This window comes from Epinephelus fuscoguttatus, linkage group LG18, assembly GCF_011397635.1.
Source record: "Epinephelus fuscoguttatus linkage group LG18, E.fuscoguttatus.final_Chr_v1".
Taxonomy (NCBI): domain Eukaryota; kingdom Metazoa; phylum Chordata; class Actinopteri; order Perciformes; family Serranidae; genus Epinephelus; species Epinephelus fuscoguttatus.
The window spans coordinates 17,090,609-17,113,047 of NC_064769.1; the positions used below are offsets into that span (position 1 = coordinate 17,090,609).

At 41.4% G+C, this 22,439-nt stretch overlaps 1 protein-coding gene across 2 annotated transcripts in view; it reads right to left on the reverse strand.

The window, feature by feature from the left end:
* Positions 1-22,439, reverse strand: part of pappaa (pregnancy-associated plasma protein A, pappalysin 1a) — a 117,349-nt gene that overhangs the window by 79,578 nt on the left and 15,332 nt on the right. For both annotated transcript variants that reach the window (XM_049604391.1, XM_049604389.1), the window contains exons 3-7: positions 18,337-18,482; positions 17,738-18,031; positions 17,193-17,385; positions 16,763-16,884; positions 7,140-7,641 (exon numbers count right to left, since the gene is read on the reverse strand). In XM_049604391.1, coding sequence (XP_049460348.1) covers positions 7,140-7,641; positions 16,763-16,884; positions 17,193-17,385; positions 17,738-18,031; positions 18,337-18,482 — 1,257 coding nt within the window. The remainder of the gene's footprint in view (positions 1-7,139; positions 7,642-16,762; positions 16,885-17,192; positions 17,386-17,737; positions 18,032-18,336; positions 18,483-22,439) is intronic.

Sequence of the window (22,439 nt, forward strand, 5' to 3'; positions counted from 1 at the left end):
CAGATTTGCGTATCATAGACGAGCTATTGGCTTTGGCAGATGTCTGCGCTCTCCGAGTGCTCTTAGAATATTAGTGCAGTCAAATGTTCTAAAAGACACGTTTAATGAAAGAAGCAGGTACTCTGCATGCCCATGTACACATACATATACAGACCAATACATTGCATTACATAAAAGGTGTTGCTTGTGCACATATGTACTCATGCTCTTCCCCCAGTGATGTAAAAATGTAAAAAAAATTAAAAAAAAATAAAAAAAAAAATAAAGAAAATGAAGAAACACAAACAAAAGATTTACAACAGGAAAGAGCATTTTCGTCATGACATTTCTGACTATGGTCCTTGGCTTTTGTTTTCCCCCCTCATCTTCATTTCGCCATTCCTCCTGTGTTTGTTCATCACATTCCCGGCAGACGAAAGTAGACGAAGTTCAAGTTAGCTGTGCCGCCTCAATTATAAAAGCTGATGGACCTGAAGATCATGTAACAAAATGAATTTCCCCACAGCAAAATTCGTGCCTAGGATGAGATATTTATGTTGGCTTTATTACTATCAACACAGAATGTTTGACCTGACAGACTCTCTTTTATACTTCAGTATGTCCTGTTCTGCGATGTTGGCTCATGCTGGTGTAACTCCAGGCTATACTCAAACATGCCCCCTCTAATTGAATTAGTTTAGCCCCTGGAAAAGTTGAGCTGTGGGAGACTTTATCTTTGAGGAGAGCAAACACACAGAATAGGCGGAAAGAAGAGAGAAACAGATATAGCTTTGCAGGAAGGCAGCACGCAAATTTCCTTTTTGTGGATAACGAGCAATTCTGGCTATCATACTGTAGGTAATCCAATGCACAGAAAAGTAATTGCACTGCTTGATCAGGCCACACTGAGAGACATGGTCACGCAAGAACAAGCAAGAACAAAGAGACAAGTGGCTAGATCCAGCTGTGCGGGAAGTAAACGGAGAGGAGAACAAGAAAACACACAGAGAAAAAAATCAAAAGGAGAGGTAAGGAAAAGGGAGGAGTAAATGGGTACGTCTAAAATACAGCCTGGAGTTATATATATAGGGCAGGGGGCTTCTGTGGAAAATATAATGAGGTAACAGTCATCTATTCCTCATTATGCTGAGGTTTATTCGATCGATCCTCCCACGGGTATTTAAAATCAAGACGGTGCTCTCCCAATAGATTTGAATCAGCTGATGCTTAGTAATTCATGCTGTAGCCAGTTATTGGAGATTTGGAGACCAAAGACGCCTGAAAACGACAGCATTGTTTGCATTTTTACATCCTCCTGAGAAGTCCTGGGAATTTAGATAATCTTAAAGGCAGAAGTAGTGTGGTGACGGTGTACCGCCACAAAAGGTCAAGGTAGTTGACTGAGCACACAACTAAGGCCTCTCAGACCACATGCTGTGGTTTGCTACCACAGTCAACAGTGAATTACTTTAGTAAGTATAGCTCGGCTAAGAACTGCAAACCAGTCAACAGTGTCAATAGTGATCCACTGCAAACACTTTTTGAACCAGACCCACATCTGTCTCCTGTAAAAAGCTAAAGCTAAACTTTTAGGTCTAGATCCAAACAGACCATTCTCAATTAAGCAAGCCTCAATTCCCCGAGCAGACCAGTTCAGTTCAGTTCAGTTCAGTTCAGTTCAGTTTGTTACATATTGGAATGGTTATTTTTGCTTTTCTATTGTCAAAAGTTGTAGATGGTACCAACAGAACCTTTCCATTTGGTCCTGTTTTTTCGTTACTCCTTTGTTGAGGTGCACACTGATCTGATACTAAAAGGTGGAGCCAGAAACACTACAGTCCATTGATTTCTCAAGAGATTATCTTCACTCTTGCTCTACAAGGTCTTGATGAACAAACCCTTTTTTAAAAAAAAAAAAATATCCCATAGATTGCGACAGAGACTCTTAACACTCCAGCCTGTTCTTTCTCTGTTTTGAAAATGTTGGTGCAAGACCCCATTCCATGGACAATTAATGAGGCGCAGACGTTCTTCTGCATCGTTAGGGATGAGATAATACAGCGAGACCTAGATGGAGCAATGATGCTGCTATTACCATCCGGTAACAATTCTGCCTACATTTAAGAGTACGGTCTGTGGCAGAAATGCAAAACAGATCTAGGGTTTAGGTACAACTCTGTATGTATGGGTTCTAATGGTACTATTCCTAAAGTTTTTGGTGGAAACAGAGCTTTGGCATGAATCACTACCTGCTTGGGGCACATTGGCAGCTCCCTCATCCTATCAAAGCACCTACAGGCCATAATCTGGACTCCTCTGTCCTGTCACACATGAGGGCACTGTGGCCTTCCTTTGCGGTCCAAGATAAAATGTTTGGCTCTGGTAGAAAGACTATGGAAGATCAGATGTCATCTTAGTGAATTAAAAAATAAGAACTACTTTGCCCAGTGGCAGCCCTTATGATTCATATGGTAAGCAGTTGACCACTATCAGTTTGATGGTCTTTTTGTTTGTTGGAGTTGAGAACAAAGTGTTTCTAAACAGACTGTAGGGGTTATTTCAGATGCATACAGATCCAAGGACATATCCATGATTTACTTCACCAGCAGTGTTTTAACCTTGTTTGCTGGACTAAAGTACGCTGCTAAGCAACATATGTTACCTGGATGTTATAATGCACCTTTGGTTCTGGAGGGTCAAAAGTGCAACTCCTCATAGCGTGAAAACAACGCTTTAAATGTAGCTTTCAACCTGTTCCCAATTAAGTGCATGCTTGATTCCTCCTGACCTCACTGCTAATAGCCATGCTGTGTTAGGCGCTGCGGTTGGCAGCAGGGAAGAATGAAACAGAACAAGTGGTTCAGATGTAACACACTTCCATAAATTCTCCATCCCTCAGAACTTGGTGAGTGGGATATAAATAAGAACAACATTTGGAGTGGCAGGGGACATTAATGAACAGAACATTGGTGAAAACGTTTACAACCAGCATCATCTCTAGGTCTCACTTGATGTGGTACATTCATTTGGTACATGTGTGTGTTTAATCAACAATATGCTGAGATAGACATGACTTCTGGCGACCGTCCAGACTTCATAAAACCACACTTTCATCTGTAACTGATTAGATATGATATGTAACTGATGGGAGATGCGACTCATACTACAAAGGACTTTACACCAGTCGCAGACAAGGGTTCACGTGATAAGATTCATTCATAATTGGTCCGTCTTTGTGCATCCAGGCGTTCTTCTCAAGACCTCTGTAGGAATAGAGGTTTTATCTTGGCTCATGTTCAAAGTCAGGCACAAGGTACTGGAATATGCCTTTTCAAAGGTGTTTTGATAGCACCAGGTGATTACACATGGAAGCATGTGCTAATGTATGTGCCTGCTACTGAGAGCAAGAAGAGTGTTGCTGTGTGTCTGTGTTCATCTGTGTGTGTGTTCCTGTCTCCACTGGTGTGTGCATTAGGCTTATGTGTGAGCATGCATATGGATGTGTTTCCGTTCTGTAGCTGCTTGTTGTTCTTGGCTGAGAGATCCCAGATGAGAAAAGCAGATAAATTTAAGGAAGTTGAGAAAATATCTTAGATTGGGCCTGCAAGAACAACAAACAGGGCAATGCTCCTTTTGTCAGTGTGGCAGCTGACATGAATTTGAGGTTTAACTGCTATTAATTTTACACCCTATGGTATGTCTAACAAACTAATGCTGCAAGTTAAGACCTAAAAGAGGTACTTTAAAAGACACAGATGCATGCAAATGTGCACAAATACTAGAAAGGTGTAGAGTGCCGTTAATATCGCATTAGACTGCTGATAAGTCTGCTAAATTGCTAAATCGCAGTTATTGATTTTAACTGTTATCTTTACATGAAAAAGACACAGTAATCATCAGTGCAGCCTATGCCCAAGAAATTCAGCCTTCCTCTTGAACATCCATATACAAACTTGCAAACCCACTCATTTATCCAGATGTATGCACAGTACAGACAGCCCTCTCCATAGGATAACTGAATGAAAAGTGAAACTCAATAAATACTCTCTCACATTGACAAAAACTGTAATTTTACCTCGCTGAATACAGGAACTGTTGGTCTACCGCTGCCTCGATCAGTTAGGTTGTGTTAATGTGTGACTTTGGTTAATCTGAACTAACTCTTAAAACACCAAGATCACACACAAATTATCTGATCAAGGCAGCAGTAGACCAGCAGCTCCAGAGTCCAGTGAGGTAAAATTACAGTTTTTGTCAAAGTAGTCTGGTTTTGAAGAGAGTATTTATTAAGCTTCTCTTTCCATTGAGTTCCTCTACGAAAAGGACTGTCCGGGAAGTACTGAACATGCAACAGGATAATTGTGACTTGGATTACACTGCATGAGTTGTGTGAGAGTTTGGAAACTGATGTTTTGATATTGTATTGCTGATGATAAATGTGGCCACCTATAGGTTCAATTCATCAAGAACTGTCTGTGTTTCTGGATTCTTTATTCAACAGAAGTATGCAACAAAAACTTTTCGCAACTTCACAAATTCAACATAACATGTGATTGATATGCAAATTGTTATTTGGGGGGATACGTACTTCTTTAAGGCTGCAGTTTGCTAAAAAAAAAAAACTTGAACGCTGTCCAGCACGTCAGTAGGCAAAAATGTTTATAGCTGTTGCGAATGGCCACTAATTTTCAGATAGTCTCTCCTGGAGGGCATTCATAGTCTTGCACTGATTTTTATATACTAAAAGTAACAGAAATAGTTGTGTAAAGCATGAAAAAACAAATTGAAACAACCACTGTCACACACCTGGCCTATGATAGTGTGAAATGGATGTGAATTGTGATTGTCAGTTTCGGAAAGTTACGTAAATTGTAGGTTTAGAGCTGTGTCAGAGTATACTGGTACCTTTTTGATACATGTAGAGGATTCTCACAATGATGACTGCCAGAGTGTAGCTCTATTTTTCACAATTAGCCAATATGTGTGTAGCTCAAAAAAGCATATATATAAGCCAATCCAGTATCTCTGTTTTAAGATGGGACATGAGGTAGACTGACTTTTATTCAGCAGCAGAGTAACTTAAGGATGGATGGGGGTATAATGTCGAAGAGTTGTGCAGAACCAGGGTAGAGTCAGATTACAGAGGGTGTAGGGAGTTGCCCTCTCTCTGTTTTGGCTGGGAGGTCTCTTCACATCAGCTCCGAGATAGGCTTTGACTGAATGACAGCTCTGAAGCCCACATCAGGAAGAGGATTAGCCGATGGGCTGGGGAACCTCAGAGGGATGGGGTCACATTAACCCAATCCTCCAACCCTCTCTTCATACTTTCTCGACCCCCTAATGCTCTCCTCCATCACCTATTGGCCCCCAATGATTTACCCCCAACTGGTCCAGCCTTCCACCTCCGCGTCTCCTCTTCACTTCTTTCTCCCCAGCATAATTTACTCTGTCACCCTGACCTCCAAGCCCTCAGCCATTCCAAACTAACTACCACCCATGGATGGAGCCAAGATGTCAGTTGTCCTCTTGCTCAGTTTACCCCAGCTCAAGTGAAGGCCAGTGGCCTGACAGCGGGAGGTCAATCAGCCCCCTCAACCAGGACCTCCATCACTGTAGCCAACCCCATGGAAACATGTTGCAAGAAGAAGCAACTTACTGTGTGGTCAACAAAAGCATTTTAGCAGCTGCACCAAGGCGATCAAACAGAGCACTTCACATTGGATTTGTGGCATGCCAAAACATCTGAGTGAACTTTGCTCTTTACTCCACCATGTCAAAGGCTATGTTTGTTGTTGACAGTGAGGGTGATGGGTCGTTATCTTAGCCATCAAACTCACATCACATAATCCTACAATCACTCACAAATTTTACACTCTTGGTTCTCCTGTTGGACATATCTTTCTGTTAGAATTATTTGTTTGTTGAAGAATGCTGTATTGGTACTATGCAGTGAAACCCCACTGCATTTTACTTACTTGGTTTGAGTAGCGTCATGATTTGTAAGCAGAACCCAGAGCATAGTGATATAAAGGTTAATATCCATGTGCAAAAGTAAGAAAAAAGCAAACTATCTCTTTAGTGTGCTTTCTCTCAATGTTTTTTTTCTTCTTGTTATGTTTTTAAGAATTCGAGTTTTTATGTTTTGTTCAAAACAGTTTTTAGGTAAATGCTTTGAAAAAAATTCCAAAAGAAAAAGACTGGAACACACATACTAATTTGCTATAAAACTTATCTGACCATTTAACAGAGACAAGATCCCATATGCTCTCACAACAGAAAATAGTCAGCCAGTGCCACTGACCACTACCACTGGAATGCGACCGCAGCTAGTGAAATACACCACAGCAGTGAAACTACCTACAGTACATCAATAATCACTCAAGTGTGCCAAAACCCCCAAATAAATACATCCCCACTGCAGACAGCCTTCCACAGACGCAGCCATTCAACCAGGAAGTTGTGTACGGACACTTTGTGGAACTTAGGTATCATCATTCCATCTTGCATAACATGCATACTCACCCTTTCGCCTCTTATCAAGCACTTTCCTTCTCATGTGAACCACGCTGACAGCACGATAGTGAGATGGCACAACACGCAGCGGTGCCATGTATAGCACAATCTTTATCGAGTCAGCACATTCCATGAAAGCAAAGCACTAAACTCTCACCACAGTGTGCAGATAATACCTTTAACAAGCCATCTGTTTGCCCTTGCTTCATGGAACATGGGAAAAAACAAATGTGGGCAATGACTGACCTGTGACTTAGGAAACAAATGTTGGGCAGTAGATTTGAAACTCCAGAAGCGGTGGTGGCTTGCTAGTGCTCCTAAGGGGGTTGAAAAGGATATCTGGCATCCTAAGAACATATTTTTGTGGATCATTTCCACAGATAAATAAACACCTTCTTACTGGCATGTCCAAAAAACCCTCATTACATCACACTGAAGCAGGAAGCTCAATGGTAATCACTCAGCAACTCTCAACTTATAAAAGACAAAGCTTTGATTGAAATCAATTGTTTCAATCTAAAGCATGTCCATTGTATTGTTATTTAAAGATTTACCAACTCAGGAATGTCAGGGAGGACATACTGAGTTTTACGCATGATGCTGAAACAGTCAGTCATACAAAAATATTCACCTACCCGGTCACTCACCTGTCTGTATATCGGCGGGTAGGTTCATTCAACATCAGACCATGTGGTGCATGGGTGAAGGGTGGTTGGCGCAACAGGCGGTAGCGTAGTGGCTGGCAGTGCCTACAAAGTATGCAGTCTGGCTTGGATGCCAAGAGGGTGGCATCAATCTCTAGGTGCTGCTCCATGGTAAAAAACTGTACCCCATACACCTCTTCCTCTATGTCCAGCTTCAGCGTCAGTGGGGTGTCACAGAAGACATTGCTGGGGCCCAATGAAATGTTGTTCCCGCTGACAGTCAGTAGCAAGATGTTATGGATAGCTGGAAGTGCCGTTTCCTCGGGACTGAAGAAGGTGACCCACACAGTCAGGGAGTCTGGTATAAGTGGGTAGGCGAACTCTAGCTGAAGCATGCAGCCTTGGAGAGGGCACTCCGACAGGCCGACAACACCTTGCTCATTCCCTGCATTTGGGCTCCAGGTGCGCACGCTTGGCTCACAGGCCTGCTCCACATCTGGAGGGCCTGTGAATTCAAGACAGATACAACAAAATGACATTTAACATAAATCAGACACAATAACCAAAAAGTTGCCTGGCAAATTCCTACGTTAGCATAATGAATGATTGTGAAATGACATAAAGACGTGTTGGGATGAACGCAAATATTTCAAGTTCCAGGTCCTTGAATTTACTCCAAGGATGCAAAAAAAATCATCTGAACAGGTAAATTAGTCATTTTTTCCTAAATTCTAAAGCTAATAATCATTTTTTTGAGTGCTGACAGATCGAGAATTTGCATCATTGATCTTTTTAGTGTATCAACGCTTCTTGCAACATCAAGGTAGAGGTGAAACTGAGAGTTCATTGTGAGTCCATCTGCAGAGGAAAGGCAGAGCTGAGGTGTGTACCTTCTGAGAGGGGCCTGCGCAGGGTTCTCACTTCAACACAGTCATTACAACCTCTAACAGTCACACTCCAGCCATATTTGGAGTCCACACACAGCTAACTCGCATTATCCCAAGTGACGTACATTAACATTCATCAAGCACTTTTAGAAGCCAGCAAGCAGCAGACACTATGTTCTCCCTCGATTTCCTTTTGTGCATTTCCAAGCTGGCAACCAACGAAGCCATTTGCTAACCTCATTTCTGGGCACCGTGCAAAATTCCAGTGTTTAATCAAGTGAGGACTGAATATGGTTTCCAAGCCACATTATCTCAACACATTTATTATTGTACTGTAAGTGTGTGTGTGGCCAGAGTGGAGGTGAATTAAAGAAAAAGAGAAAGAGAGACAGAGAGAAAGAGAAAGAGAAAGAGAGGGAGGGAGAAAGACGGGGGAAGGTTGGGAGAGAATGAACTAAGATACTCCAAGAGCTTGGCTTTGCTCGGCTTATGTAGTCCTAGCTTTCTGGGTACATTTTCATTGAGTTTGCAAGGAAAGGAGCTGCAGCCACTGAAAATATTTTGTAATGTCAGCTGTTATGATGGGCCCTACTCCTGCTCTGGCACTGTTGCTAATGTGGTTTGAGATTTAAGAGGAGACAGAATAGGAGTGTCATCCACTGTGTAACCTGAGGCAACATAAACTGTATTTTAAAGATGCGAAGATGTATCTGTGATTAGCAGAATGATCTGTGCAAGCTAAGGGTTTAAATCCAACATCAAAACCACAATGATTTATATTTATATGCTTAGTTGTAGAGGCCTTCAACATGTCATCAAAATTCACAATGAAAAGATAAATATGTAATTCCATATCAGTGTCTCCGTCTTCTAAAATTCACAGCAGCACACAGCTGTCCAAAAAAAATCTCGAAAGTGTTTGACCTATAATTCCCTATATACAGGGAGAGGTGGCCCCAAGGTGACGAAACCATCCAGACCTAAGTTTTGAATATGAGCCATTCATTCACTGTTGATTAGCTGATCCCATCTGGGTATTAGTCTGGCAACAAAAACACCCATTCTAAGAAAAAATTAGTGAAATACATCAGGCATCACGGCAGTAGAGTAACTGGTGCTAGGTTCAGCAAAAAAACACTATCGTTGTTATCTCAAAGCTGTCCAGTGTGTCATGAACATAGGTTAAGGTCTGAGCAAATGTGACTAAATGGACATAAGCACACCACATTGGAATTTTGGGAATCTTCATGGAAAGGAAGCTCACTGCTGTTTTCAGAGTACAATGACTACAATTGCGGATAATCAGGTGGCTGGTGAGCCTCCATGTCCCCTGACTGTTGGGAGAGAAAAATAAGTAAATTACAAAGCTTGTAAGAAAGATTTTTATATTCTGATAATGATCTCAGAAAAGATGGCAGGGGTTATGTATAGCAAGTCTTACTGGGCCAGAGACCTTACTATGGCCAATTCATACACAACCCAGGACTGTTCTTGGTGACTTGGGATATGATGGGAGCTGTGTATTTGTCAGCCTTTACAATACTTTTCTCCCCCACAGACGCAAGAAATCAATCAATGCAGCTTTAATCACACCATAAAACTGGGGACGCTCACCTGAGAGTCTCTAAGTGGGCATTCAAACCTAAAACAGTCCTGTGTTTAAAAAAATGTGAGGTGCTGCCTTGTCTGGGATCATATTGTTTCAGATGCCAGTGAAAAGATTAAACAGAAATCAGGTGGGCTACTTCAGTTAAAGCATGGGAATTCTTGGATGGAATAGGAGCCAATCCAGATCAACTGACCATAATAAAAAGTTGACCTGAACCCTTTCTGGCCCTGGGCCAGAACTTGGGCCCCATAGCATTCTGGAGGGCCTGTAAAGACCTCTAGTTTGAAGGTTAGGTTTAAAGGCAGTACTACAAGACAAGATCTTAAAACTCTGGAAAGTAACTACAGTGACAATCATTTATCATTCATTGCGATGATTGCCAGGTAAAGTAGAAACATAGCACTCATGTTACAAAGTAATCTACCAGGACTGAGTGTGTGGAGGTATTTGCATGAGGGGGATTCATTATTTCATAAAGCCCTAATATCGAACATGTAGCTTTATTTTTATCCTTGAAAGTTTTTTTTTTCCTTTAAGGGTTAAACATATTGGTTGGCAATGGGGTTGGCTGGGGTTACCTTTCTGCCACTTTTTAATTCAGCCCCCAGTCAACAATTATCCAATCAACATCAGACATCTGGGAATTCCAAAACCAGCAACTGTGCCTGCCATTCAAGATTAACCTTTTTCATGCACAGGTAAAGAAAAGTTACTGATAGTGTGCTCTTCTGAAACAAGGATGATCAATGTTCGATACAACTTACAGAAAAATGACTAGTCGGCGGAGTATAACTCCAGGATAGATGCTGGTGCCTGCCCACTATCCAGCCATAATCCCTTTGCTCTGGAGAATCATACTGATCCACAAAAAGTCCAGAGAGCCGGATGAATAAACAGACAGGGATATGTCCGGGCATGCACGCTTTATGCTTTCTAAGAAGTGTCTGGCTCTGGCTCTCACTATCGATGACTCACTGTCACACACTGTTACACACTTCCTCACTCCAAAGGCAGACATCAACCCCCTCCAACCCTTTTGCCCTGACACACACACAAACAGAGAGACACTTCACAGACACACTTTATGAAGGCAACAGACACTCTACAGCCTGGGAATCAATGTCACATCACGTTGCATTCAGGGTATTTCAGAGGTTAATCCGTCATAGCTGTTGGCAGCTGGTATTTCTTTTCTCTTTTTTTTTACACATGGAGCAGTTGATACAGGTGCTACTTTTAGGTACACATCACTATAGATTCTTTTGCCTGATTAAATAAAAAGAGGAGCTACCATACGGTACTGTGACAAACTGATGAAAGGAGCCATGGGAAATCATTGAGTAGAAAGGTAAGGACCAGAAGTGGATAGTATCAAACTGCAACAACATAAATTTGAAGATAAAAGTATCCTTGAATATTATCTTGCTTTTTAATGACAAGCGTACCAGAACAAACCAAATGATTACAAACAATTGTTGACTGTGGTTTACATGGTGCATAATGTCAACCCCTAGCAAGGTGAAACTGAGTCGCTTTTTGAAGGGAGCTTTGAAAGTAGCTTGGCCAGTGTTGATCTTGGAAGGTAAAGGCACAACAATCTTTTCCTTTGATCAAGTGTTGGGTTTTAGTGTAGCCTCATGGTGTGAAATAGCAATGGATCAGAATGAGTGATACGTTAAACATAGAGATCACATCAACACGTCTGATTCTCTGACCCCCTTTACGCTTTGCATTTAAATGCATTTTGGGTGATCGGTTCACAATCAGATGGTGCTTGACCACATGGAGGTACAGGTATAAATGCACCCAAAAGTCACTGACAATGGATTGTGATCTGATCGGCCAAACCATCTCCACGGGTGGTCAGGGACGAATTGTGACCACATTGACCACAAGTGTATTTGCAGTTCCATTTTCAGTCCACATACAACCAACTAAGTGGGCGGATATACATAATCGCACGCAATTGTTCCAAACCAGGTAGACATGGCTTTCCCTCAATGGTTGGAATACGGGCCCCAAGCTTCACTGGAGCTGCAGGGTATTTTTCATGGACCAGAGTCAAAACAAGACCAGTGTCTACTTTCAAATTGGTCCTACCAACGAAACACAGCAATTCATATCGGAACTGTGCTGTTTATTAAGCAATGGGTAATCAAAGGGTTGGCCGATGGCTACAACCGTTTGTTTTTTTGAGCTGGACAGAGCGATCAAATCTCAATCGGATCTCACATATTAATAGCGGATGTAACTGTATTAAGGTTGAATAATATCTAGATACAATCTGGATACAAGACGCATCTCAATCAAAAGTGTAAAGGGGTAGCCTGAGTGTCAGACTGAAGATCCCAGAACCTTCAGTCTGACATGGCTTCCATTGAAGGCGATTTACAAGGGGAAGGGAATTTGACTTTTTTCCCTAACCAATCAGTAGAGATCAACGACTCACCCAGAATCTGACGTCATTAGTATCCATGCCTCAGGGGTGCTGAAAACAAGTGAGCATTGCCCGTTTAAAATGTTTCCGTCATTGTGCACGCCCAGCTGCATCGCCGTTAAATCCAGTTTAGCAGCTTCCTTAATTTGGTCCTCCATTAACGCGAGTAGTGGCAAAATACCTCGATAGCATCGTTAATGTGGTCTGTAGGATCTGTAGCGGTCGCCATTGTTGCTATCCTCACCAGTTACCCACCAGCGTACAGCTTGACATCAGCGTGGCGCTGATTGGCTAATCGCTAGACCCCCGGCGTTCATTGGTCCATCCATCGTTTGGACGAGATAAATCGCAAATTCACTGAAGTATGCCAGACCAGTAATGCAAGCCTACTCAGTTGAGTGAGCAGGGTCTATGGTCTGGAACCAGGCTAGTAAAGGGGATCTCTGTCACAAATTTATCTGTTCAAAATCAGGGGTACTTTGTCGCATATCCAAAGGAATTAGATGATTAATGAGATGGGTAAGAACAGTTCTACTGCTACCAGGAAGTACACAATAAAATAATGTGGTTATGATTGTTGAAACCAATGGATGAGCCAAATGGTTTAAAGTGCATTCTGAGAGAATGTGGCTACATGATGGCAATATGCATTACAAGAGATTTACTAAAAAAAAAAAATCTGACTTTATGATGTATGTCACGCATTATGTAACAATTACACATATTTTGTTCATATCAGTTAGTTAACCATGTTCGGACTGCAAAGTGTGGCAGACAAACCCTGACACACATGTGCTTGCTGTTAAGGCTCATTGAGTAAATCCATACATATTTACACACAAGCAGACATTTTGTACATTCCATGTATTGCAAATGTGAAGAGTGTTATTTTGTAAGCGCAGTTCCATACATACATACAAAATAACAGGAATGTGTATTCACATAGAGCTACGCACACAGACATTCCCACACACATATGTTGGCGAACATACACATCCTGGACCTTTCACTTCCATTCATGCACACTGCTGTTTTCAATCAACCCAGGATCCTCCCTTGTGAATGTCACTAACCACATGCAATTCTCCTAACTATCTTGGGTGGTTTCCACCCCACCCAACCTCTCTTACCCCCTCCCTGAATCCATATCCATGTGTGTGTTTTTGCCTTTTTTTCATTCTTGCTTTTTTTCCTCCAGCCATATTTCTCCCGGGCATAGAGTAGTAAAGATTTATGAGAGGTACTCGGTCTCTCTCTGACCACGCCAGTGTTTCCTAGTCAAGTACTGTGAGGATACAGCAAGTCCTTAAATAACAGGTGCCATGTGCATGCATTAATGCTGATGAATGAACACATGCACAGTCAGAGTGTGTGTTAACACACTTATCTTCCAATATAAGGAAGTTATGCCAATAGTTAATATGCCAATACTTTACAGTATCTGAGAGTCAGTAGTTTGCCAGAGTTTCTGTTGGAAGTTAGTAACTGCTGGACACATATGCACCATCACAGCAGGAAACAGCAGCTGTAGTATCCAGTGAGAAGCTGGCCCAAGCAGAGGTTACAGGGAATGGGGAGCTGCCACAAACAGGGACCCCTTCCAAGAGGGAAAATAGAGTACAGTTTACACACACAGCATGTTAGACAAGCCCAGACTTGCCTCTAGTACATACACTATAGCCAGTGTGAAGGCAAGGTTCAGTGACTTTAGAATCTATAGACTCTAGAGAATCTACACACACACACACACACACACACACACACACACACACACACACACACAGAAATTCATTCAGACAAAGTGACAAAACATTTTTTACTGCATCATTTGGTCGTATTTGTCATTGTGTCTGTCCGCAGCCAGATCTGACCAAAACAATATCAACTGCCGCAATGTTTTTCCTCTTGTTTTCAATGTGTGTGTTACTTAGATTTTACATGATCATAGTCAGGGTCACCCTGAACAGGATTAGACTGAAAACTGCAAAGAACTCTGATGGTAAACATTTATTGATTCAAATAATGCGTTTAAAATTTAGGACATTTTCATGTGTGGCTATAACTTTCCCTTTACAGTGATGTATGGGGAAAATACTTATGGTCACAGTCAGCCAACTCTTTTATCAAATCTGCTGATAATTTCATTTGTACCGGTACCGTACAGCACCAAAAGATGCACATCAAAATCCAAGCAGGGGCTGTCTTAACCATGTTTTACACAATACTGCTGTCGTGCTGTGCTGCTGTATTTTGTCTGTCTGTGTGCTGTTAGTGTCCTGATTTTATCTAGCAACCATTACCACTGAGCCCATCACAAATATAGAAATAGATGGTAAGAAGCAACAACATGGCAATGAGCAGACAACACCATTACCCACATTACACATCGCATTTATTCTTGGGTATTGGCACAATATGTACAGGTTAGTACAACAGATGGACAGATGTGTGTGTGTGTGTGTGTGTGTGTGTGTGTGTGTGTGTGTGTGTGTGTGTGTACACAGAATTAGATAATGTATGTGCATTTCACTTGTGCCAGATGGTATTTGTGTGCATGCTTATGGTTATGTAGATTTTTTTAAGTTGAGCTCACATTTGACTAGCTTAGGATAAATGTTACTTTTTTTATTATGTTTTTGTTATGCCATCACTGGTACTAATCACAGTGGAAGCACCAGGAAGATAAGAAGGATGGTTCCAAGGACCAGTGTAAGTCCGAAATATTATCAGACCAAATGAATGAACTACTGATAGTGAAATGGGTCATTTTGCTATGGTTGTAGTCACAATGTGAAATAGACTTAAAAGTCCAGCACACTTCCTGGGTGCCTGTACTGCACACATTGTAGACAGACAGGTGGTGCTTTCTCAGAGTCAAGGGAAATGGCTGACTGGCTGAAAGACTACGTCATCAAATCCAGCCAAAGGACTGTTCCACTGTCAAGGATCCTTCGAATTCTACCAAGGATGGATTCCTTCCTTCAGAGAATTTTCAAGGATGCATGTGTGTACGCTCAGTGGGCATGAAATACCCACAGTTCTTTGTGCAGGGTTTGCCAGAATTGAAGGTGGCGCCTCTTCAATGACGCACACCTGGGCATTTGCTAGACTGTTCTAACGTTCGTTGACCGAATGCTAGGAGGGAGTTTTGCCCAGCCTCTGTGGGATACAACTTGGAAGCATTCGTCCTACCAAGGAAGCATTCTTGACTTTAAGAAGCAACTGTTAATTGGCTAGCCTAACAATATTAATGCAACAAACAACCCATAATGCAACACACTCTTAAAGCAACAGGTTTCAGAAAAAAATGTCCTAAACGCTAACCTGGAAATCCAGATGCCCCGCCCCTAGCAAATTCAAATTTGCACTACACGGGGATCTGGCCCTGACGAGCAGAGCCCGCTGAATCGCCACTCAGACCAATCAGATCAGTCTATCTGACAGAGGCGGGCTCTGGGCGGGCATAACATGATGAGGACAGCGCTGCACTGTAAGAGTCTAAAAGTAAACAGCCAAGATGGCAGCTGCCAAAGGGCCGCGTCCATTCAGTTTAGCTTTGGAAGAAACGCTAAGCCAACTACACTTATCTTTTTCCTTGAGAGAGGAACAGAAGACCGCCCTAGAAGCCTTCGTTTCCAGGAAGGACATTTTTGCTGTTTTGCCGACGGGATACGGCAAAAGCATAATATATCAGTTAGCCCCACTGGTCAGCAAACACATGGGGCTTAGTGCAATGAATATGTCGCCTTGTTTTTTGCTCCGATTGGCTATTGTGCTATCCAATTGCATGCGGCGGCATTTAATATGCCTCAGTTAGTGCTGCCCCTTGGGTAGGAAGGGTGTATCGCTGAGGGCCAGACTCAAAATCTTTATAGATTTGAGTCTGGATTTCCAGGCTACCTAAATGCTGCTACACCTGATTGATTTGAAGAATACAACCTTGCAAAGCATGGTGTCTAATGTAACTACTTGGGGTTTTTCCAATACATTTATTAACAAGTTTATTAGACAGTGTATAATATGGGAGAACAACATAATGCACACACAGCTGCACATAATCACATGCATAATATCCAGTATTACTGATGCTGCCACTACTAGCACCAGAGTGATCAGAGTTGCACAGAAGGGAGAACTATTTTTATAACTTAACTACCTTGGTCCCTAACTCAAATTTTAAAAAAGGGGAATTACAGCTGATCTTTAAACTTAGTTTTGGGCCTGAGCCCTCATATGGGAATTGTGGTACCATACAGCACCATCCATTGGGGAGCGACCTCCTTGATCCTTCCATGTTGTCCCACGGCCCAAGTGTCAAGAATCCAGTGAGTCATTTGCATGTTTTGAGGTTGAGTCAGTCACCAAATATTTTGCATGTCCGTATATTGACTCACAAAATAAACAAAAGGCAAACCTCAAATCATGTTGTCATACTGTAAGCTGTGGGATAAAGGTGAATGCGGCTTTGCTTTTAAATTAGCTTACAACAACAGCTCATTATAATCAAGGAAATAGTAGGTTCAGTGCAGAGTGAAGGATGAGGAAGAAAACATGTTTGTTTTAATTATGATAAGCATACTACACTTGAGCCACACCTGTCCAATTAGTGCATCAACAACAACCATGCAATGACAGTGTTCACTCCCATGAAACCTACCAACCACTAAGTATAGTCAATAGTATCGTACTGTACCTTCAGCCTCTCGTGGGGACCAGTGTCCAGATGGGGCACACGGTCGTGGGGACGAGGAGTTGGAGGCATACTGCAGTAGAACTCTCCCCTCAGTGCATTTATCACACACTGATCCCACTTCTCTAGGAAACCAACAGACAGACACAGCAGCCAACTTAGATACAGGCCAAAAACACATCATTTATACAGTATATAAAGATACGGTGTTGACAATAAGGTCAAATGATCAGAGTTTAACAAAGTTTTAAGATGGTGCTTCTAATTATTTGGCTCACCTATGGGTGTTTTAGTCTTTAAAAAAATAATTAAACATTTAATTATACTATTTGCCATATCAAGTCAAACAATAATTTATAGCGAAATCAACTTCTATCACCTTTATTACCATACACACCCACATCTGCTTGGCAACCTATGTAGCTCATTTCACCTGTCGTAAAAGTGTCCAGAAATTGGAGGAAACCATTCCAGGGTGATGGAATTATGATGCTGCTCGACCACTTGGGGTGGCATTGGCACTGGCGGAGGTTTGGAGGCAGGTTGCCAGGTCTGGTAGATGAGATCCAGGTAGCAGTGCATCCTAGCCACCTGGTTCAGGGTGAAGGAGTCCGTGCAGGCATCGTCTGCAGGTAACGGAGGTAGGTGGTCAGTGTGAGGGGTGCAGATTTTGGATTGAACAGTGACAGGAGAAGGATGTAAATCAATTCCATGAAGAAATTCAACCACCTGTTTGTGTTTTACCATTTAACTATGACAACAAAAAAACGTTTCAACTTTTGCCCGAGTGACATGAAAGGATGTGCCCCTGCTGTGTTTTTCCCATGAAACGTCCCCGCTAAATTCCACACCTTTCTCAGTGTGCACACAGACTCAACAAATTCCTCTACGGTGATCTCTGTGTGTCAGTTTCATGTGAGAGGTATAACTGTAGCGTTTTGCCCTGGATAAAAAACACATGCGGAGGCTCCGTCTCACCTGCATAACTCATGTAGTTGTTAAACGGTGTGTGTGTGAAATGCCGACAGCCACAGGTTTCATTGCCGGGTTCAGGATCGTGGCAGCCTTTGTATTTGGGAGTGGGGTTGGTGTCGGCACACAGATCTCCAGTCTCCATTGAGGGCTCAGTCTCCAAACACGCGTCATTGCACGACTCGATCTCTGATATACCTCGAAACACATGGTAAAGCCCGAGACTGTGTCCGATTTCATGGACCATCGTGTCAGTGTGGCCAAATGTTCCGTAGAAGGAGGGGTTCAGCACAATCCCACCTGAAAAAATACAAACACATGAAGTAAACACTACAGACACTCAAGTGAGTGTGCACACACAACAGCCTCCTCCTAGTGTAGTGTAAAGTAATTGTGGAAGTGGAGTAAAATTCAGACAATGCATAATTAATGGGCCTCTTCAACTTCATTATCACCTTCTTCCCTGTTAGAGCTGTGATGAAGAGAGAAACTGCTTGGGGCTTGAACTGTAATTACTCAAATCAACAATCTGGGCTGCCAAAGAGGGGATGTGTGTGCACGTGAGTGTGCATGCATGCATGTATGTGTTGTTGTTTGTCCTCTACCCAAATGTGTGAGGGCCTCTTTGTCCCACGGCCAAGTGGCAACCCCAGCCAGATCTTCATCAGAAGAATTGGCAAAGAAGACATTCAGGTGAGTTGAGCCATCCAAATGCAGAATCTCTTTCAGCTCTTTCACATCCAAATAGGCTCTGGAAAATGAAAAACAAGTTAAAAAAGAAAAAAAGAAAAAAAAGAGTATTTCAAATTAAGTTAATGGCCCTACAATGAGGGGGAGTCTCTTCCAAGTGAAGGCAGATTTCACCAAGGCAAACTTGTACAAATAACAACAGTGTTCCTGGCCAAAAAGAGCTTACGTAGTGCTATCTTTCAGGATGACAGCTCAGAATGAGGTCCCTGTTGACTTTCTTTAAAGTCTTTTGGCAACAGCAATGGCCCTTAAACCAATAGAATGAGGGTTGAATGGGAATAATTGACCCCGTGAGGTTGAAACCAGTTGGCATTTCTTAAACAATATCCCCCAAATAAATAATATAACTCCTCTCTTTGCTCTGCCTGAGAAGAACATTTTCACTTGGACATGGCCAACAGATTTTGGGTAATTTTGTTGAGAAATCCTGGCACAGTGATTGTGCACCTGCAGTGCGGTTATGAATGGTGTCAGATAAGGATAAATAACTGTGATCCGGCTGGTATTAATTTTGACCAATCAAATCATTTCTTCTCTTTCCATTCAATTTCATTGCAGTCCGTCCTCACTTACACTTGTGTAATAAAAAGAGGGATTACACATCATGTTGTTGATGTTGTCTGGGAAGTGCGAGAGGCAAATAAACAGTACAATTACCCCAAATATGCAACTATGGGCGTATAATGCTTTTGGAGTTCTCATTTGTGGAGATACCAAATTCCAAGCTGCGATGTTTTTGCGTGCATGATGATGTCAGATGTTTTATGTTGTAAGACAGTGAATCATGCAGTAACCAATACAATACTTTTGTTTTTACAATAGTTTGTGTGTCTGTGACAATCCTCTTGAGTGCACTTTGTTTCGACTTACAGTAAGATGATGTCATGGCAAGGACCAAAAAGGAGCTGGTGGGAAAAAATCCATTTTACCAGTGGGACTAAAAATAATATGAGATTTTTGGACATTTTCGCTTAATGTTTTTTTTCATGGTCTTACTGGCTGCACTGCAGTAAAATGACACATTTTTTTTATTCGAATGGACTCCAGTGTGACATTAACAGAGAATGACTACTGCTTGGCTGTCTTATATGCGTTTGATATCACATATTCAAATCTTCAAACCGACCCTAAATATGCACAATATTGTATTATATATGAGGAGGTGCTAGCGTGGCCATGCAACAGAGCTACTTTGTCCCAGCAGCAACACCATTTCTGTTTGTTTCTTTATTTGGGTTGCATCTACGGAACAAAAGGTGTTTAAACATTGTTTTTCTGAAAGCATCTCAGATCAGTCTGACTCATTCAAGTACGCCTGACGCTTCACTTAATTGTTGTCTATCAATGACACAATGTTTTTTCGGCCCTGGGGATACTAACGGCAGCACTAATGACTGCAATCATTCAACACAACAAGATATCTTTCCAGCAGTGAAACTGTCATTCATTTTATGAACACATCAAACAAGTGTTTCTCTATGAGCCTGGCTGGTGGTCCTGGCAAACAGCATCAACAAGCTCAGTCATCTCTTTGAAGAGTCAATAATCTGTTGCATATGCTGAAGTGATAGTTCATTCTTTTTCTTTTGGCTTTAAAAGGCTTTGGAAATAGAAACGCAATGGATATGAAAACAGGGCTTAATCAGAAACAAAACATGACACTGGTCCTACTATCACAAATTAGATCCTCTTCAAATGTTTTGACCTAGTTTGTGTGACCCACTTGCCCGCCTCATGTTTTGTACTCTAATTTTGTATGTGCTTAGATCATTAAGTGCAATAAAACAGAACTTTACTGCACCTGACCCCATACAGTTTCCTCACAGCAGAAGAGTACACAGAGTGATTTCACTGTTCCTTTTCTTTGCTTTAATGTGTACTAACTTGTAAAATAACACACTGTAATCTCTAAACTTCACACTGTTGGCACGCTTTTGTGAATGGTACCCCATGTCTTTAATAGTTCATAAGTTATGGCAATATAAAAATGAGATAAAGAATAGGAATGGCACTTTGTGTGCCATCAGTGACAATGGTCATATTTGAGTTGCTTCAGTTATTTTGCAATGTTAATTTGCACTTATACCATATGAACTTAACATCTAGATACCTTATGGTACATTTGGAAATTAATCTTAAATAGACGCCATGTCAATAGTACAATAATCCTTTTCCATTATACTTTCAACATACAGTACATGCAATTTTATTTGGTGCTATCATTTTGTAAGAGTAAATATCATGCTTTTTTTTTTAAAGAGCACATCACATTTGTCCCACTTAGGTGAACTCAGGTAAATATAAGGATAAAAGCAAAAATTTCAAAGACTCATACCTTTGTGAAGTGCAGAATCCTGGAGTGTGCTATTTATATTTGCTCTTCCACTCAACAGCTGACTCAAAATAAAAGTATATTTACACTATGTATTGAAATGCTGTAAAGTCATAATGTGGGTGTACAGTTCCACTGAAAGACACTTGATTTGATTTCTTTTGTGTACAAGCTGACAGCACTGACTCACTGACAGTATAGTCTACACATTGTTCTGTCATTTAAAGGGATTCTTTGCTGATTTTCAACCAGCTTTGTATGTATGCGCAAATGAACCATGGTAAACTTCCCTCCATCATACCAGCACCCAGATCTTCCCGTTCATCTCCCAGCTAAAATCAGATGGATTTTGCGTCATCCAGCAGATTTTTGCTGGCTCTAGGGCTGTTGCTCGAAATACAGATTGTACTTCTGCATTTTCGTGCCCGCCACCACAGACACAAAGAGTTAAGAACCAGATGGAGAGATCTCTCCCTCTTTCAAACTTAAACTAAACTTGGATCAAACTGTAAACTATGCAGCACTGATCAAATATAAACCAATATTCTGTCACTGTATTGCCTATTTCTCAGCTAAAATGTCTTCAGAGACATATTTTAGTGCACTGTTTGGCTGTAATATGAGAATTTGTGAACGAGAAGCGGCTTCCTGTTTCCTGGAGGCTGAAAATACTGAGATCAAATGGTAAAACTGAGCAATGTTGATCAGATAGGAACTTAGATTCTGTCACTACGTTCCTGTTTCTCCACTGAAATGTTTTCAGAAACATATTTTAGCTTTAATTGTAAATCACATCGTTCATTACCTGTCAGCCGCCATATTGTTACCAGTGGATTAACAACCAAGCTTGCATTACCTCACCCACCAGCAGGAGCGTTTATTGGTCTGATGCAGCAGTGCATTCTGGTAGCTGTAGGTTTTCTACCTCTTGAGCAAAAGCAAATGCCACAGCCCTTTTCCCTTCATTTTCTCAGGTCATGTAGCACCAATTTCAAAAGTATTTAGCAGCCTAGTTTTATGAAAAGACCATCTTTCCAGCAGTGAAGTACTTCTTAAACTATTCTCCAAAAAAACTGCATTCAGCGAGACCTACTGACATGCAACACAACTTAGCCTATGATTAATGGCTCTGTGATAACAAAAGCAATAACCACAAAAAAGCAGCTCAAAGTGGAAGAGATCTAATTTGACATCTTGGGATTTCAGCTAAATATAGTGGAGCATCTGGTTGCCAAAAGACATGCAACTGTGTGAGTGGTACCACATTAGGCTCAGTGTTAAGCCTGGCCAGTTTTCATTCAATATATAAGAGAAATTTCAGTCGCTGCCTCTGTTATTTTATTAGATCATTAGACCATTTTATTTGGCGTCTACTCAAATCCTGAACTACATTATAAGACCTGCAGAATCTGTTTGTACTCAGCATTTTTTAAAATTCATTAAATAAGCCTTAAAAAGGCAGCCAGCTGCGCCAATGTTTTCTTTTTTTTTTTTGTTCTTTGGCTAATAGGTCTATGTTTCAAAAGCAAACGTCTGCATAAAATATTAAAATATGAGTGAAAAACCAAGCTGTCTCATTGCGTATGTTCAATGTAGCTTAAAGGAAGCAATTTAAAAGTTACACTG